We start from the raw sequence: 20,230 nt of genomic DNA, 5'->3' as shown, positions 1-20,230 counted from the left end.
CCTCTTCCACCTCCGCTGCGGCTGCCGCAATGGCGACCGTCGGGGAATGCAGGCCCCTGCCCAGTCCTGAGACGCTGCTGGGACAGTCGTGGAATCTGTGGGTTGAAGCTTCCAAACTTCCTGGGAAGGACGGTGAGTGTCCACACCCTCCTGCCTCCACCCCGCCCCCCACGCTGCCCACCCTTCCTACCTCCCTTCTTTTCCATCCCTCCCCTTTCCAGAGTCCTTCCCAGTCCGCTCCCCCCAGGGTCAGAGATGGTATCCCTGGTTGGGGAATGATGAGGTGCTCACACCTACCCCGTGCGTGCGTGAGCGTGCGTCACACTCTAGCCACTGACCTGCCTCTCCCCTCCTCGTGTGTGTGTATCTCCTAGGGACGGAATTGGACGAAAGTTTCAAGGAGTTTGGGAAAAACCGTGAAGTCATGGGACTCTGTCGGGAAGGTGAGTCCAGTTCCTCTGATGGAGTTTCTGCAAATCCTGGTGGAAGTTTCCTTGCCAACCAGGGGCCTCCTCACCTACTTTCCTCATGCTGAAGGTGCTACCCAAGAAGGAAACGCAAGCAAGGCACTGGGTGTAGGAAAATTTGGCTTAAGGGGAGTTCTTATAGTGAGGTGCCCCCCAGGACGCTTTGGGGGTGGGGCTGGGAGCGGCTGTCCAGGTGCAGCATGGGTGGCCAGTGGTCCAGTAATGAGCAGGCTTGCAGGACAGCTGATGGCCTACCAGCCTACCTGTAGTCCCCATGAACACTAGGGTCAGGCAGCAAGTTTCTCTTCAAGGCTGACCCTCATGGGAAACCGCAAGTAGAGGGAAGAGTTCTGTCAATGCTTAGATATATTGGAAAGGAAATCCTGCCACCTGAAATGTTCAGCTGCCAATCAAAAGGAATTTTCAACTTCTCTACCTGTGCTGCCTTATTTCTGTAAGATTTAAGTAAGAGGTGATCCCCAGGTTACTAACATCCAACTGAAGTACAACCCTAGTAATTATTTACAAAAACCTCTTACAGCCTGTTATATTAAAATTTTGAGGTATGTACAGTCATTGGTATTGAAAAGAACACTACTTTGTAACATGCATCAAAACTATTATGACGATATGTTAAAGGTAAAAGTTGGTGTAGCTGGAAATGTTTCTTTAATTTTTATTTTAACATATAGAAAGGCGCACAATACTAAGACAAACATTTGGCTCCCTTTAGATAGGAATTATACAAAACTGCTCTAATTTCTGTACACAATTGACTTAAAGAATGGGAGTAGTTCATAAGGAGGTAGATGGTGCCTAGGCAAAGTTTAGGATTCTACAAAATGATGCTTCAATGAAAAGGGTAGTTGATTGATTTTTTGTGTCAGTTGCCAAGATAAAGAAAAGGCCAGGGGAATAGGGAGGAACATGCCTTTATTACCTATACCCACCAACTGTCAGTCATTGAGTAGATTTTCACTCAGCAGTTCGGTACGACCTGGTAGAATTAATTGCCCATGTGTTTCAAAGACAAATCTTTATAGAAGTAGGCAGCCACCTCATGTTTCTCCCATGGAGTCGTTAGTGGGTTGGAATCACTGACACAGTGGTTAAGCAGCTCAAGGTGTATAACCCACGGCAGCTGCCTAATTATTTGCTAGTTTTTAATGAAACTGCCTAGTGAAAGAATACACTAGGGAAATATGCATAGCTAGAGGTGTAACTCCAAATGAAAGAGCAGGTACCTGGACACTGTCAGACTCTGCCTTAAGTCTCCCTTTTCTTTGAATTCGCGGTTTTTCTGACCTATTGTCAGCTCCAGACCTGGATACACTGGTTAGAAAAGACACCAAGTCCCACCCACCTATTTAACTACAGGCTTAGATTCACGTTTTTTCAAGTGACAGTGATGAGAGAGGCCTTTAATCAAGTTTGACAGCCAAAATGCTGAATATATATTACCTGTTGCAGTTTTATTATTTCTCACTTGTAGCCATTTATTTTGTCAGAATTATTGCCCAGGTCTCCAGAATGGGGAGAGCTTTGGCTGTTGGAACATTTTTAAAGTCCAGCATCTGCCCATTGTTACTCTTATCTTCACTATTCTTGTTTTCAGGGTCTGCCTTCTCTACATATTCATAGTCTTTGTTCTTTCAGCTGGCCACTTGTTGGCCTCTTGGTGTGAAGAAACACAAGGGTTTCTGCTCCCATAAAAAGTTACTTACAGTCTTGAAAACCCATTGGGCCAGGCCTGCCCTGCCCTTTAGGTTTACTAAAAGTCAGAGTCAACTCACTGGCAGTGAATTTGGTTTTCGGTTTTGGACTCTTGGAACCGTGAAGAGTAATAGCGTTGGCAACTCTAAGGGACCTTCTGAGAGGGTTGCAATATAGAGCAAATTGCTAGATTTTGACATTGTACACACCTATGCATGTAATATATGTATAGTGAGTTTGGTTTTTTGGTTTTGTGTTCATAAGGTAATGCTCTAGAGGGGTGCAAGTTTTCAAAAACTGCACAGTGCTTGCTTATATGCATAAAGACACTGTAGTGGGTTTTGAAAATGAGGGTTGCTGTTTGAGAACTAAAGAAGAGAGGGAAAGCATAGGACTTGCTGGCGATGTCGCAATAGGAAAAATCAGTTGTTGGTCCGGTTTTAGGGTTGAATTGGCAGACCGCCTGGGCTTAAAAAATTAAAATCACTAGGTGGCAACTCTTACAGGAAGCAGTTGGAGTGGAGATTTAGAGGATCTGACCCATACTTGTTCATAGTGTTCATTCTCTGGGTGTATACATTTCTCACAAAGGGTTCAGAAATCTGCAAAATCAGGGTGCTGATTATTGGTAATTCCTGTATAGAAGGTGAGTGAGTATATTACTGTTTCACTGGGCAACTTAGTCTGCAGTGAAACCCAACCAAATGTAGTGGCTTAGATCCAGTTCTTCTCTTATTTTCTGCTGAGACTTTTACTCAGCAGGTTTTCTATAAAGATACAAGACTTTACCTACTACTTGAGGTGCAGTAGGCCGTAGATCTGGTTGTTGTGGTTCTAACAACTTACTAGTTTTTAATAGAAATGCTCTTTCTTTCTTTTTTTCTTTAAGCTGCTCTAACCATTTAGAGCAGAGGTTCTCAACCTGTTGGTCAAGACCCCTTTGGGGTTCCAACAACCCTTTCACAGGGGTCCCTGATTCATAACAGTAGCAAAATGACAGTGATAAAGTAGCAATGAAAATAATTTTATGGTTGGGGGCTCACTACAACACGAGGAACTGTATTAAAGGGTCACGGCATTAGGAAGGTTGAGAACCACTGATTTAGGGACAGTGACTGCTACCACTCTGGATGAAGTTCACACATGCCTGTTTTAAGTAGAGACAAAAGTCTTAAATTCAGTGTGTCGGTGACTTTGTGGATTTGGGAGGAGTTTAAGAATCTGCTTTAGCCATTCACGGAATGGATCTCTGCACTGCTAACCGTAGGTGACTGCTTAAGAAATGAAAATTCATTTTAATATTGTAAAAAGTACTAGTTATACTCCCAGTGTCTTAGGTGTTTTGGAAGCCTTGTACAGAATGTCAAGCAAGATACAGATACTCCTATCCCTAGGTGGTATATCTGGTTATTGCACTTAGCTACTAACTGAAGGGTTGAGAATTTGAGACTACCTGAAGGTGCCTCAGAAGAAGGGCCTGGCAATCTACTTTTGAAAAATTATCCATTGAAAATCCTGAGGAAGCACACAGTTCAACTCTGATGCTTATGGCATTGCCATGAGTCAGAGTCGACCTCCTAGCTGTGTGTGTGTGTGTGTGTGTGTGTGTGTGTGTGTGTGTGTGTGTGTGTGTATGGTATGTAAAATAGCTCAGTCTAAAGCCAGCCAGGGTACAGTATAGCACTGAAGAAACATACAACTTTCCTCTAGTATCATGACCCCATTTCTACCTTACAAACCCGGCCAGACCAGAGCATGTACACGGGTACAGATAAGAGCTGGAAACACAGGGAATCCAGGACAGATAAACCCCTCAGGAGCAATAATGAGAGTAGCCATACTAGGAGGGGAAGGGGAAGGTGGGAGAAGAAAAGGGGAACAGATTATAATCTACATATAACCCCCACCAATTGGTATAAGACATGAAAAAAATAAAAACTTATAAATTATTAAGGGTTCATGAGGGAGGGAGGGAAAAATTTAAGGAGCTGATATCAAGGGCTCAAGTAGAAAGAAAATGTTTTGAAAGTGATAATGGCAACAAATGTACAAATGTGCTTGACATGATGGATGTATGGATTGTGATAAGAGCTGTACAAGCCCCCAATAAAATGATTTTTTTAAATAGCTCAGTCTATACTAATTCCCTTAGTCTTACCAAATGTTGGTTGTTTTAGACTTGATTCCCTCACTTGATATTTATATGGGTTCAAAGTTTTTAATATGGGATCTTTGGGCTTTAAAACAGAAAAACAAATGCAAACCCACCGTTTTCAAGTCATTCTGACTTATAGAGGCGCTGGAGAACCGAGTGGAACTGCCCCACAGAGTTTCTAAGGCTGCAAACATTGAGGGAAGCTGACTGCCACATCTCTCTCTGGCCGAGTGACTGGTGTGTTCAAACCTTCAACTTTGAAGTTGGCAGCCAAGCACCTTGACACCCACTGTGCTTCCAGGACTCGCTTGAACGGGCTTTCCGAACCAAGCTAACTGCCACCAAGGCAACTCGGATTCACTGCAACCCTATAGGACACAGCAAAACAGACTTGTTGGGTTTCCAAGACTTTTACATCTTTTTCTTTTTCTAAAAAAAAAAAAGCATTTTTGACAAAATAATAATTTATAAATTATCAAGGGCTCATAAGGGAGAGGGGAGCAGGGAGGGAGGGGAAAAATGAGGACCTAATGCCGGGGGTTTAAGTGGAGAGGAAATGTTTTGAGAATGATGAGAGCAATGAATGTACAAATGTGCTTTACACAATTGATGTGTGTATGGATTGTGATAAGAGTTGTATGAGCCCCTAATAAAATGATTTTTAAAAAAAAGATTCTAAACTAGAGTATGTATCTGTAAAACAGAGGTTATAACTGCTTCGTAAATTTTGAGAGGTTACGTGAGACAGAGTGTAAAAAATTGGCAGTAGGGATGCAGAATGTTAATTTCTTTCCTATTTAAAAAATCTTAAGTCAGTAAAATTACTGTAGTAAGTTAAAAGCAATATGATAATTATTTAATAACAAAGAAAGCAGACTGTCCATTGTGAGTTCTGTCAGGATTATTGTGGAGTAATGACAGAGCTTTCATAATAAATTTCATAAATGCTTAAAAAAAGACATTGGGAGCTTGTACAACTCTTATCGCAATCCATACATCCATCCATTGTATCAAATACATTTGTACATTTGTTGCCATCATCATTTTCAAAACATTTTCTTTATACTTGAGCCCTTGGTATAAGCTCATTTTTGCCCCCACCCTTCCACACCCTCCCTCCCTCATGAACCCTTGATAATTTATAAATTATTATTTTTTCATGTCTTACACTGACTGATGTCTCCCATCACCCACTTTTTGGTTGTCTGTCAGCTTTTAAATCTTTATAGCAGGAGACAGCCTCTTCTTTCAGTGATTCCTGGATTTGAACCACTGACCTTGTAGTTAGCAATTCAATACATAGCCCACTATGCCATCAGGAATGGTCTTAGGTGGTCCTAAACCAGACCAGTTGCCATGGAGCAGGTTAACTAATGTTTGACTAGTTTGTAATGTAATTTATAATGTTCGTAGTGATTCTCCGTGTGTTAGACTGGAATTGTAGCCCATATTTCCAGTGGCTGTGTTTTCTCTCTCCATTTGTAGCTTGTTTTGTCCAGTTCTATATTGGGAAAAGACTGGAACTATTAGTTTAAATAGAAGTGATGATCACCTGTAGTTTAGCTAATGTAGAAATGTCATCCACCATCTTTCTTTTGGCTTTATTCCTGCATTTTCATCTATTGGAATTGTGGGTGGTGTAAACAATTAACTTGCCAGACACTTCAGTCTTTGAAACTATAAAGCGTCACCCTACTCGGACATGCATAGGCCACCGTGAGTCAAGGTTGACTCCATCTTTCTGTTAGCACAGGGTGGCAAATTTGCATAAAAGTTCAGTACTATGTCAGAGGCCTGCCTAGTTTTTGTCTCTGAATTCTCAGATTCTTGTTTGTTTTCTTCTGTCATTATGTAGCACAATTGATTTTGGTATAAAAGGTAATATATTTTGACTTTTTTTTTTAATATCAGTATTTAGAACACAATTTTTTTTTACCCCACCAAAGGTGATTTGTGAAATCTGGATTAACAATTATTTATAAATTGAATTAGTTGATAGAAATAACTGAATAATGCCTGAGCATATAAACAACCTGAGAAAATCAAAACATTCAGCACCTTAGTTTCTCAGCAAATTAAAAAATATATACGTTTCTTTGTGGGACTTGATAATATAATTCAAGAAATGACATTTTCTTTGGGAAGCTATCCCTAACATAAGTCTACCTGTTGAACAACATTAAGGGACCCTATATGGTTTGTTGTTTTTCCAAATACTCTAGTTATTACCACTGAACATTTTCTATTTTGGGATGTCCCACTCCTTGGACTGAGCTCCATGAGGGACTAGCGCATTGTTGGAGCATACACAACTCCTGTGCATCTATGTATCTTCAGAAAATGTGTGTTGAAAATGCATACATTGGACTATTGGGAAGATTGAATTGACTCACTTAAGAGTTAATGGTCTGTATGACTTATTTTCCATTGTATTTTGACTCTTAAGAAAGATGGTACCTATCCTGTGCGTGTGTACTTCAGGGACCCAAGGGAGGCCAGAGGCTGTCTTGAATGCTTTTCTAGCTCTGTCTTGAATTTAACAACCCATTACACTTTCCAGAATGTGTGAAGATGGGCACCACTTCTATTTTCTCTGATATTTAGACACGGAGTAGTCTGGGAATCCAGGGTGATGATGATGTTAGGTGTCATGAATTTTGTTCCGACTCATGGATCCTATGTACAACAGAACAAAATACCACCCGCTCCTGTGCCATCCTCACAGGTGTTATATTTGAGCCCATTGTTGCAGCTGCTGCGTTGATCCGTCTTGATGGTGGCCTTCCTCTTTCTCGATGCCCCTCTGTCAAGCATAATGTTCTCCAAGGACAGGGCTCGCCTGATAGCATGTCAAAGTAACATCCCTGTTTTTCAACACTTTAGTGAGGTCTTGTGCAGCTGTTTCCAGGGCGATGGGTACACTTGAAAGAACTGAATGAGAAATTAGTCTAAGACAGGATGGAAAAGGAGTTGGATGGCCCCTATAGGCAGCTAGGTAAAGAGAAAAACGAGAGAGGTGGACTGCCTCAACCAACAGACTGAGGTAACATAACAGTACCGCTTCCTAGGGTGGTTGGTTGAAATTGTTGGTAGGTAGTTAATTGAAAACAAACGTATTGGTATAAAGTGCTTTTTTAGCGACACTGCATTGTAGACCTGAAAGCCTGTCTCTGAAGTGGAGAACATTACCTTTTTTCTTATGGACGGTTTCTTATGAATTGAGTTAACCTCTACAGAACAAATTGGTTTTCCACTCAACAGTTTAGACACATTTGTGTGATGCCATTGATTGCAGTTTCCACAATGTAGCTTCACCTGCCCTGCTTCCTGTTTACAGTCCTCTTCCTTCCCCAGCCCTCTGAACTATGCCCTCTTTATCTCAAATGGCTGATTATTCCAAGGTGTTCATATGGTGACCAAGTGTCATTGTTCCCCTTATAGACCTGCCTATTATTTGACAGAAAATTGGTTTGTTTACTTCCAGACCTGACCATAGCTACAAACCATGTTCTCAGGGATTCCATTGGTCTTTCTTTAACTGACCAGTTATCCTTGTCTTTTTTTTTTTTTTTTAATTTTGACTTTTGTTTCACATTTTTCTCCCACGCTATCTAGGACCTTACAGTGTGATCCCCCGCCACCATTTAGTTTTTCTGGTCTCAGGTTGTAGAGACTGATGTTGCTGTGCTGGAGAAAATATTTTAATGAGCTTCCGTAAATCCATTTTCCATTCTCAAAAAGTGATAAAGTATGGCCCAATCTTAATTCATCTCTACCCCACTACTCACAACAAGTGTTAGTTGTCATGTCATTGCTTTCCTATTTTTTAAAATGCTTGCAGGAACTTAAACTTTCCTGCAAAATAGAGCCCTTGTATACATTTCTTGGGAGGCGAGCTGTGCTGTCATTTCTGACCTGTGGGTGTGTAAGGTTTCTGGCAGATGGCCACATTTGCAGTTGGCTTATATCTCAAATGGAGATCTAAACTTGGCCTTGGATAGAAACCAGCAAGACCCAAGTTTTAGTGTGTATCAGAATCACCTGGAGGACTTGTTGACCAAAAATGAACATTTAAAGAGTTCTCAGGGACTGGGTTGTAGATTGTCAGGGCTACCATGACCATGGGCAGCCCCTTTGCTGATAGCTAGTGTGTATGACTCCCTACCAGTAAGTTCGGCACGAAGCCATCGGTGAAGTAGTGCCTGGTGTCCCTGATAGACCTTTAAATAGGGATTCTTTGTTCCTGTGACACCTAGATTTTCTAAGCAAGCTACGTATATGTTTTATGCAAACTACAGGCCATGGGCCAAGTCCTGTCTACAGCCTCACTCACTAAGAATGGTTTTTATATTGTTAAATAATTGGAGTAAAAGCACATAAAATTTTGGAGTACATGTGAAAATTATGTGAAATTCAAATGTCAGTATCCATAGATAAATTTTGATTAGCACACAGCCCTGTCCATTTATTTGTTTACTGTGTATTGCTGCTTTCTGGACACAGCGGACAACAAAGTTAGGCAGGTATTATGAAGATCGTACAACCTCCAAAGCTTAAAATATTTACCAGTCCATATTCTAAGGGGTTTTTTAGCGAGTGGAAGCAAACCTATGCTGTAGATTGTGATTTGAATTGTTCTGTTTGTTTGTTTTAACTCTTTTTAAGGGAGGACAATATTTAAAATAGTGGGGGGGGCAAGGAGGGAGGGGAAAAAAATAAGGAGCTGATACCAAGGGCTTAAGTAGAAAGCAAATGTTTTCAGAATGATGAGGACAACAAATGTGCTTGACATACAATAGATATGTGTATGGATTGTGATAAGAGTTGTACGAGCCCCCAATAAAATGATTTTAAAAATATGTTTAAAATAGTAAGATCCAGTATTTTTAAATTAAAGTTTGATGTTGAAGAATTGAATGGAGATGAAAGAAAATACACAGTTACAAAGTTCCGCACTGATGTACTTTTACCATTAATTTTTCTTGGGGTTATACCTGTTGAAGGGCAGTTTGAATGCAGAGCATCAAGAGTGTTTCTAAGCTTCTAGGACTCTTGGGCTATAAGGGTGGTGCCTGGGTCTTAGTAAGTCCTTTGGAGGCAGAGAGGCTCTGCCGTCCAATTTTTAAAAGGCTCTCTGACTCTGTTTCTTTAACATTACTGACCTTGAGCTGCCTTAGCGTAGCAGAAGTCCTGGTGGAGAACTTGGGAATTGGTTAGAAGGATTCTCCTGGAAGCATATCTGCATTGTCATTCGAGAAGGGAGCAGTCTGTGTTCTTGGATCCCACATCTTAAAGAATTTTAAAATTTACAACACTTGGCACAATGCACCCTGAATTCTGACATCCTCAAGCTTTGTAGTAGTGGAAACCAGGCCAATGGTACTGCCATAGAATGGACTTCCCACGCTGGACTACACTTAAAAGTTTTCAGTTGTTTGTGTAAATGTAATGTCAGGTGAGCATCACTATGGACTATGATCGATCTGCGTGTTTGTTATTGTGTACTCAGATATTGTGTTCTTGGTGTCCAAATCTCACAAGGTTCATACATGTAGGAGGATAGCTCTAGTTTAGTAGCAAGTTTACTGTGTGTCAGTTTATGTTTTACTGGGTAAAATCTGCACCCCCAATATTAGAAGTGCTGTCATTATGCCCATTTTACACATGAAGAAATAGGTCTAGAGTAGTAAGGTAACTGGCAGTGCTACAAAGTATTTCAGAGAGATCTGTCTGTAGTGGTTACACTTTGGCCTGCTACCCACAAAGTCAATAGGTGCTTCATAGGAGAACGACTTTCTCTTCTCATAAAGAGTTAACCGTTTCCGAAGTAAGCCACAGTTCTCTGCCCTACAGGATCACTGAGTCAGATTTGGCTTGAGAGTAGTTAGTAACTCTGCAACACATGAACTTAACCAGTCTGATTTGGTCCATGTTTCATGAGTTTGGGCTGGCCTCCTAAATTCCTGACGGTATCTTGGCTGGCATAATCTTGGGGGGTGGGGGTGGGGTGGGGACAAAGTTCTTAAAATCAGGATATCAGATTATTTCCAAGTGGTGCCTTGCAATAGTCAGTCTGTATACTGTAGGTAGCGAGCAGTTCTTTTAAAACAGCTTTTTTGGGGGGAGGGGAGGGGAACGGTGTTACAGGAGAAATAATTGAGTTTTAAAAGATTACATGAAAGCTAAGGTCCCAGCAGTTAGCAAACACGATCATCTGGAATTTGTGCCTTTAAAAAAAAAATTAAAAGGGAGAAGTAAAATTTCACTATTTGAATAGCATTTTAGTGTAAGATTGCTTTAAATCTCATAGATATCAAAGTTTATGGCAGTATTTCTAATAAATGTGTCCCTCTGATTATTAATGTGTTTTTTGATTGAAGTTCTGGGGAGAAAAAGAAGCCTGCCAGTAGACTTAACAGGTGGAGTTACTGTACTTTAGAGAGCAAGGCAAAGGGGTTATTATAAATGAGCGCAAGAAGAATGATTGTTACGTTTTGGCCACTCATAAAGCTGAATTAGGTGTTCCTGTTCTTTTTGTAATTAAAAACCCTGGTAACAAGTAATACCTTTTCTCTCGTGTAGGCATATGGGAAAGACAAAGTAATGGTTACCAATAGATTCCTTTTAAAAAAAAATTTTGCTTTTCATTTTATTTTTTCTAATTTTGAAGATTGTTATTCCACGCTTAAAGCTAATCTCAAAGGAAACCTTCTATGTGTTTTTGAAGTAGTTATAAAAACTTTTTCCGTTGTTATCCCAACTGCCTTAATTTAGAATATACTATTATTCTACCTTAGTTAGATATACTTTTCTCAAGAAAGGTCCTGCTTAACACAATGGATGTATTGCATTGTTATAAGAGCTGTAAGAGCACCCAATAAAATGATTTTTAAGAAGAAAGGACTTAAACAGTCAAGTCTCTGCTTTCACTAGCCACCTAAACTAAAGTTTGGATTCAAGACACCCCCAAGAGAAAACGACCAAATTAAAAGCTGCTATGTGTCTAAAATAACACATTTCTTATAATTTATGGATATTACATTGACTGTCATGCTGACACATACAATCATATACTTAAAAGTCAAAAGAACAAAAAACACATTCTCCCAGAAATCTTAAGAAGTCAGCAGACATGAATAAATAGTACGCTATCAGGAGAGTTTTAAATATTCAGTCTTTCATATAAATTAATATGCTAAAAATGTGGAAATAGGAAAGGGGATGGAGGGTAGACAGGAAGAGTAACTTCAAGACTTTCTTCATTCCAGGGGTAAGGCCTTCCTGTCTTTAGGATGAAAGACTCACTTTAAAAGTAACAAAGTATCTGAGAAGAGAATTTACATCTTTCAGGTCTAGGTGGTATTCTTGTGCTATTTTCTCAGCAGTCCACCTGTCTGGGTGGAGTTCATGGTTGTTGAGAAGTGTCAGGGCCTCCACAATGGACACTTTGCCTTTGGGAATGTTCACAAGAACCAAGGTGTCAAAGGGATGAGGACCTTTTGGCAATCGGAACTCCTTGGATTCTTGATACGTTCTACCATCTTTCACCTGAATAGAAGACACACAGTCTTTGGAATCAACATAAACATTTTTTAATAATGAAAGAAGCCTGTCGTCTTTTCTGGCAATTTCTCCCTTAATTTCTGAATGGCGGCTCATCTCCTCTTGAAACAGGTTCTTGGTGGAGGGATGCTTGGGAGCGAGGGAGGGTTTCAGCTTGCTGATTTCCCGTTCCGCTCGGTTCTCTAAATTGAAGTTCCTGATGGCACAAGTCACAGAGCCCCCCATGTCCGCAGAGCATGATCTCCTTTTTTTTTTTTTTAATCATTTTATTGGGAGCTCATACAACTCTAGATTCTTAATCTTAAAACAGAAACAACAGATTACCCCAGTGTTTTCCGTAATTCTGACCTGCAGTGATAGAGTAGTAGGAAGAGGAGAAGGCTTTTAACTAGTGGCTCTCCTAGATCTTATTTCAAACTTAAGCCTTGTCAATTATTGAGGATACCAAATTTAGGAGTGCCAGTGTTCTCATCCACTCATTTCATTTACCTATCACCTTGAAAGTGTATGGGACATTGTTTTCAAATAAAGGTTGCAGAGTCCTTTAAATTTGGCTTAATGGAAGGATGTGGAGTGAGGGCATTCAGTTTTAGGAAAAATTTAGTGCATTCTCATTTTTTTATTTCATTGTGGACATCTCCAAGACAGTTTCTCTGCTGGTGTGTGAGAGCCCTGCTTTAAATCCCCGTTTTCTATGGTATGCTCCCCAGCACGGCTCTGTGTGCCATTGGTAGATGCTGGGCAGAAAAGGGGCTCCATATGGTATGTGCCTAAGACGGCTTTAAAGAGAAACAGCATTGGGGATTCCAGTTTTGGAGTTAAACAAACTAGCTTCAAACCTCAGCTTGAGTCAGGTAAGCGGCTTAAGGAAAATGATAAGCACTTTTCCCAGCCTCAGTCTACTTGCCTATAAGTGAGGAATAGTACTATGCTTTATAGTGCTTGGGAGGACTAAAAGATCTAATGCAAGCTAAATACTTTATGCAGTGGTTAGCCAATACGATGTTAGTCAATATATTTTTAGGCCTAATGAAAATGCAGTGTTACGGGCATGCTTCGGCGTTGGTGGGCAGCCAGGATCTCAAGGGAGCAGCAGGAAGGGCAATGCCGGTTCTCCCCAGCAGAGTGGGCAGTGAGAGGAAAGCTTGGCATGTTGAGGACAGCGAAGTGTATAGCCAGTGAACCAAGTTTCAAGCACTGTTGGACTATAGTGCAAAGGAGAAGTGGAAGTTGACAGGTGTTTCCTCCCCAGTCCTCCCTCTCAACTTGCAGAGAAAAATCTCTGTGCTTTCCCTTGTTTGTGCAGTGTTGCTCCGGCTCCTCATCTGGAAGCCTGTAATTTATATTTCTTTAAATGACTTCTTACCATGCTTTTCAAATCCTTTTCTCTGTGTAAGAAAGGTAAATGAACGCTCACAGAGTGACGTCCTCACCAAGTTGGGCAATAGATAGGCCAGGTGCTTGCCGCTCCTGCTTAACATGATTTTATGTCTGCGTGGTGGTGATTACAAAGGGTTTCTGCCTGAGGGAGTTTAGATTAATACCGTTTCAATTCTTAGAAACATCCTTTTACTTAAAGCAGTTCTTTATTTATGCTGCCTAGTTCTCTTTGGAAACTACATGGGAAGATTTGTTTTGATGGAAAAAACTATTATAGAAATGAAGTAGTGCACCATTGCTTATTATAAAAAGGTAATAATGTAAGTATGGAACACAAAAGGTGCCATTTGGGGAGGGTGGGGAAAAAAGAGGAGCTTATACCAAAGGCTGAAGTAGAAAATATTTTGGAAATGATGATGACAACATATGTACAAATATGCTCGATACACTTGAGGTATGAAGTGTTGTAAGATCCCCTAATAAAATGATTTAAAAATAATAAAGTAAAATATAAGTCAAAAAAACTATCATTCAGTGTAATCTCACTCTACTGGCCAGTTTTAAATCTTCAGTTACAGGATTTGGACGTCAGGTAGTTGATACTTGGTCAAGGAGGCCCATGTAAATACTTTGGGCATTTATTGACAGGCAGAATTAAACTTCCCGCTCTCATCACTTCACTTCCTGACAAGGTCCACACTGTTTCTTGGCAGGTCTCGGGATATTGTGTCCACTGTGGTTCTAGTCTTGAGAACACTCTAGCTGTATTGTCTTAACCTCATTCATTCGGCTTTTATAAACATTTGATGGACAAATTATTTTTGTTTTGTGCTGGGCTAGTTTGAGGATCCTATGTAAACGGTCTAAGAAGACCCATCCTAACCCGAAAGTAAGGTAGGTAAGTTGGTCATCAAATACATGTGAAGCTAGTGGTTTAAGTGCCAGGTTCTCTCGATGGGTGCTGGACGTGCAGTGACAATCAGACAGAACCCTTGCCTTCAAGTGAAGAAAGACAATTGGTACCCAAATGTTTTCCAGGGCTTTCTGGTGCTATAAAATGCCAGTGAGGTAGGCTAATGAGCTGGGCATTGAGAAGGCTTCTTTAGCTAACTTGGTCTTAACATTTGAACCAAGAAACAGTGATTGCTGTGACATCTAGGAGGGGAAGAAGAGTTTCAGGCAGAAGTAGAAGCAAGAAGGTGGGATGGGAGTGGGGAAGAGTGGAAAGAAATAAGGAACATGAGATCACAGAAACCAACGTAAGGAGCTGGAGTTGATTGGGAGGTAGCTACCAGGGGCAAGGAGTGATCTAACTCTTGCTATGTAAATGCTGGTAGCTACTGTGTTTCAGTGGACTGTGAGGGGGATGGGTGGGTGACCAGGTGACATTATGGTGACTTAGACTGTGGTGATGACAGCAATGCTGAGAGGTTGTCCTCCAGGATACTTTTTAAGAGTAGAGGTGACATGATGGGTTTTAAGAAAAATTGGATGTGAGTGAGAGACAGGCAAGAACTGGCCATTTGGAGCTTGAGTAACCGAGTACTAAAGACACGGTAGGGAATACGAAGCATCAGGGTCAGGAGCTCTGTTCCTGGCCACATCTTGTTGGATAAACTTCGCGGGCCTTCTTGTCCATCTGCAAAGTTAGCTGTTGAATCTTTAGTCTAGAGCTTGGTGAGGCAGCCTGGGCAGAAGGTGTACTGGGGGGATCTGTGGCATCATTGTATACAATGTATTGAAAGCAGTGAGACTGAGTGACTTCCCCAAGGCCAGAGGGAAGTAAAGAAAAGAGGGCTGGGAGCTTACTATCCACACTGAAGGAATGAAATAAGGAAGGATCCGCGGGATTAGGGAGAAGCAAGGAAGTCCACATGAATGTGGTGGTGGTAATTCCAAGAGGGGAAAATACGCATTTAAGATAAAGTGATCCCTTAAGTACAGTACTGCTGTGAAGTGAAGCAAGGTCAGAGAATCAATTTCTGGCTATAGACGTGCATAGAGGTGTAACTCATGATTTCAGGGTTGTTGGGGAGGCAGATGTCTGACTCTGGAGGTCAGGTTGGCGGGGTGGGGGTGCCTGTAAGAACATGAAGTTGGAGAGCGCAAATGTGGACCGCTGTTTTAGGGATTTTACTTTGAAAGGGGGTTGGAGAAATGAGGGAGTAGCAAGACAGGGACGTAACATAAAGGGAATAAAGGGAAGACTTTAACTTTTTATACTATTAGGGCATGTTTATCTGCTGGGAGCGATTTAGGAACAAGGGCAGGAATTGATGGCATGAGAAAATGGGATAATCACAAAACTGACTTGGATTATTAGAAGGGCATGGGACCACAGCCCAAGGGGACAAGCTGGTCTTTGGTAGAACCAGGGACCTTCTTCCACCATAACAGGAAGGAATATCTGGGAAGTGAGTTGCAGATTGGGACAGGGAATCGTGGGGGTAGTACAGTGGTTTTGTCATTTGTGTGAGAGAGGAGGGGAGTGGAGAGAAGTCGTCCGTTGAGAAGGTAGAAGGAAGAATTCTCTTTCAGAGTCTAGACGAGGCACTGACCAAGCTGTATATCCTTTAGAGGGCTGGTGGTTGACTGGGCAACATGTTGGGCTGCTAAGTGCAGGTCAGCAGCTAGAAGTCACCAGCCACTTTTCAAGAGAAAAATAATGTTTTACTCCTGTAAACAGTCTCAGAAGCCCACAGGGCCAGTTCTACTCTGCCCTGTAGAACCACTGTCAGTTGGACCCGACTTCATGGCAGCGAGAGGCAAGCACAGAAAGGCCCTGGTGGTGTGTCGGTTAGGCATTGGACTGCTTAACCTTAAGATTGGAAATTCAAAGCCACCAACTGCCCTGTAAAGCTTCACAGTCTGGGAAAACCTGTTTAGTCACTGTGAGTCAGAATTGACTTGATGGCAGTGGGGTTTAAAATAACGCATAGAAGAAAAGCCAAACTCCTCATGGGTCACTTGTCATAATGTGAATCCAGGAAATCAGAAGTTTGGGTGAAATGCTGTGAGCACTGAGAGGGGAAGTGGGATCAAGACATGACGGCTGCCTGGAGCAGGTGAATGGGAGAGTTGGAGCTTTTGCTAAGCCTTTCAGGTAAGTTAGTGTGTGTGACATGGAAGCTTCTGAGGTGGCATCTCTGTGGAATGACTTAGAAGTTGCTGCAGCCTGGGGAGGTGAGTGTCCAGCAAGAAATGCAGCAGGAAGCAAGTCATCCCCAAAAGAAGGTTGTGGTTTGTCCTGAGGGTAGGCCAGGTGTGCTCTGAAGGGCTTTGTGGGGCTGATAGAATGACATTTGTACTTTGTAAAGATCCTTGTGGTGGCAGTTTGGAATTGGTGCTGGTTAGACATCAGAGACCAGTTGGGGCTGTAGGCTACCTCCTTAATGTAAACTCCCCGAAAGTACATTCATGAATTCTAAAATGGATTCTTCCCTTTCATTCATTCACATACATTTATTGAGCACTTATTTTCAGTCATCAACTGGCTCATTCTACATACCATCTTACCCTCTAGTCGTTACCTGCGGTAGTTGTAGTCTTCAGGAATAAAATTGTGCACAAAGCTGCCTTCATGGAGCTATAGTAGTGAAGGAAACCAGCAGCATACAACAGAGAAGTAGAGTATGTCAACAGTAGGTGGAGAGAAAATAAGACAGGAGTACAGTTTACAATAGGTGAGAAGGGGTTTTACCAATCGAGGGGGAAGATGTGGAGCTCTGGATATCCAGGAAGGCACATTAAGTCCAAAGGCCATGTGTGGTAGGAGAAGGCCTGTTCGGATGTTGGACCAGCAGGGTGCTTCAGTGGCCCAAGTAGCCTGGGGTAGGGGAAGTATAGTAGAAGAGATCAGAGCTAAGTGCTGGGAATGGAGTAGGAACCTTGAAATTACAAATCCCCATAGGCTCTGATGGTTGTGGCCTCTGCTGGGATGTTGAAATTCACCACCTGCCAGTCTCCCCTTTGCCCACTACTGTGCTCACACACAGGTGCCTCCTTCCGGTTCCTTCAGCCCACTGGGTTCTTTTCTACTTCCAAACCCCCTTGCACATGCTGTTCCCTCTGCAGGGGATGCGGATGTCCCTCGCCCCCATACTGCCAGTTTCTTATTGTGCTAGGCTTAGGCTAGGTCTACCTTCATAAACCACATCATTGTTAATTGCTTTATCACCCTGATCACAAGTTGTCCAATAGTGCCTTGTGTCCATAAAAACCAAGCCCCAGTGCTTGCTAAGTGTGTTGTTAGATTTGGGGCATAGGTACTGGGTAAAAGAAACTTAATCATGGCAGATTTTTAAATAGATCTTGACTAAATTTGCAAAACTTGCCTAGAAGGGGAAAACTTTACAGACCAAAACCATCATAAACCAAATCCGGGAGTATCAAGTCGATTCAACTCATAGTGACCCTGAAGAACAGAGTAGAGGTATTCATGTGATTTCCAAGGCTCTACATTTTAACGAAGCCATTGGCCACATTTTCCTCTCTCAGAGAGGCTGATGAATTCAAACTGTTGACCTTGTGGTAAGCAATTCAGTGCTTAGCCACTGTCCCACCAGGGTTCGTTATAGTGCAGACCACCCACTAATAACTGTTCTTTGGCCTACTGTTGGGATTGAGGGAAGGTGGGATAGTGTTTGCTGCAATAGGTAGCATTCGTTCCCTACTTGATTGTCAAGTTTAATTGAGTTCATTTTTGTTTCCAGGATCCTATCACCCTCCTATTTGGTTGAGTGGCAATATACGCCATGCTGTGAAGAGAGAAAAATGGTGTGGGTTTGGGAATACCTGGTTATCAATGACTGACAGTGTGCCTGATTCCTTGTGTGCCGCTGGACAGAACCAGGGTTTAGTTTCCCAAGATAAGCTGTGTTTTTCAGTGTCTCAATAGGGAATTTATATTCTTCCTTCGGTATTCCTGTTCTTAGGCTTTTTTTCCTCCCTCCCTGTGGAGCCACTCCCTAGTTCACAACAAAGCACACTTCTTCCTGTTGAGCTGCAGGTTTGTGAAGGGACACTTTGCTTTAATTTATTGGCAAATGAGTAAAGTGGAAATGTATCCTTTAGAGCAGTGGCTCTCAACCTCCCTAATGCCGTGACCCTTTAATACAGTTCCTCACGTTGTGGTGACTCCCCACCACCACCATAAAATGATTTTGGGTGCTACTTCATAACTGTAATTTTGCTACTATTATGATTTGGGCGACCCTGGTAAACGGATCGTTCGGCCCCCAAAGGGGTCACGACCCACAGGTTGAGAACTGCTGCTCTAGAGGTACTGGGATGGAGAATCAAAGGGGGCAAGGGGATTAACAGCAGTAGTGAAGTTCCACCAGGGAGAATGGGGGGATTGTCTCAGTACCTCAGACATAAACATTGAGGACATGTAGCACTTGGACACATGCACGTGATGGGGGTGGGGAAATGAGGCCATGCAAGGCATTCTTTTAAAATTCACACTGTTACATAATTCGTAAAACATTTGCTGCCAGCATGAGAAACTTTCAGGAAAGAAATCCTAGTAGTTTCAGTTAATTGACACAACTGAAAAACAATTCAGACATTTCTTTAACCTATAGGCAAGTAATATGTACACTAATCACTTGAGGCAGTGTCTTCAACTGGGAAGATAAATACAACTAATACAACCGTCTAATAACAGAGATAATTGTAACCTGAGATAATCTAGAAATCTTTTTTTTCCTTCTTTTAATTAAAATCATTCATTTTAACTTATACTCAGTAAGTCATGTTCTGTTTTGCTGAGTTGATTGATTTGACTGCTGACTCTTCTCCTACCCACCCCTATCCCCCCAAATCTGTTTGTCTTGGTGGTAGTGCTACCCAGACGGTAGGTTAAAGTGGCAACAACAACAAAACTTTTCATCAGCTGTTATTCTTTGCTTTGATTGTGTTGCAATACTGTGGTCTTGCTTGTGTGTGAAGCTCTTAGCCTCAGGGCCTGTTCCAGCAATCCTGTCTCTCATTGTACACAGTGGGTTCACACCACACTGTCAGTGAACTGACTGGCAGGTGATGAGAGATGATGGAGAGGCTCCCCCATCCAACTACAGGAACTGGAATGGAATTACCTCTTCAATAACCTTTAGCAGAAATCTAGGTTTTTAAAATGGTTATGACTAAATTGGACCAAATTTGAAGGTTGTTCTTTACATGGAAAATAGGTCTTAATGTATATTTTAATGGTTCTCAAATAGTGCTGATGACTTTGAGAGGTCAGACTTTAATGTTTTATATTGGCAGAATTCAATCCTGTTCAGAGACAGCTTTCCTCTCATTTTAAAAGGTAACAAGTTTTTATTTTTATTCCCAAATCCCCAGGAAGCTTTAAGTGCTGTCAGTTTTATGAAAAGGTAATTAGGGAGTCTTGCAAGCACTTGGTTTAGCATCATCACTCAAATTCTTATTTGCCCAAGGAAGATATCTCGTCATAGGATCCCTTTGTGTGCAGCCCTTCCTCTGCTTTCCCTGGAAGGCAGTGACCATAATTGTGTCTGTCTGTGGGCTGTCAAATGAAGAGAAGAACAAAGTGGAAAAACAGTCACTCAATATTTTGTAGATCCCACAGTTTAAAATGTTCGGTGGGTACTACCATACCGCTATTGCTTAAGGATATATGCCTGGTTTTATGGCACTGGACTGGTAACTAGTTCTGTGGACATGTGTCGGTGGGTGCTTATACGTTGCTGGGTGCTAATACATCGGTGGGTGCTTATACATTGATTTTGTTCAGTATGGCTCTTGATTGCTTATGCGGCATGGGAAAGTAGAGTGTTTGAAAGCTCCACTAAGGAATTAAATGAACCACGATGGGTATCCAAGAGGTGGGCCCTGAATGCTGGAGTTAGTGGAGAGTGTAAGGGACGTTACAGCTACTCATTTCTACTGTGACTCTTGCTGTTACTTTTTAGCATCTGTCTTCTAC

At 41.8% G+C, this 20,230-nt stretch overlaps 1 protein-coding gene and 1 pseudogene across 1 annotated transcript in view; one reads left to right on the top strand and one right to left on the bottom strand.

Moving 5' to 3' along the window:
* Positions 1-2: 2 nt before the first annotated feature.
* The window catches only part of ATXN7 (ataxin 7), a gene marked incomplete at its 5' end in the record, with an annotated part of 118,274 nt that continues 98,046 nt past the window's right edge, over positions 3-20,230 (top strand). The window contains 2 exons of the mRNA XM_045290124.1: positions 3-132; positions 375-443. Coding sequence (XP_045146059.1) covers positions 3-132; positions 375-443 — 199 coding nt within the window. The remainder of the gene's footprint in view (positions 133-374; positions 444-20,230) is intronic.
* LOC105978584 lies at positions 11,595-12,123 on the bottom strand (annotated as a pseudogene).

Source organism: Echinops telfairi, unplaced genomic scaffold, assembly GCF_000313985.2.
Source record: "Echinops telfairi isolate 266 unplaced genomic scaffold, ASM31398v2 ScPeMD7_31;HRSCAF=116, whole genome shotgun sequence".
NCBI lineage: Eukaryota > Metazoa > Chordata > Mammalia > Afrosoricida > Tenrecidae > Echinops > Echinops telfairi.
This window is presented reverse-complemented; position numbering and strand designations above follow the sequence as displayed.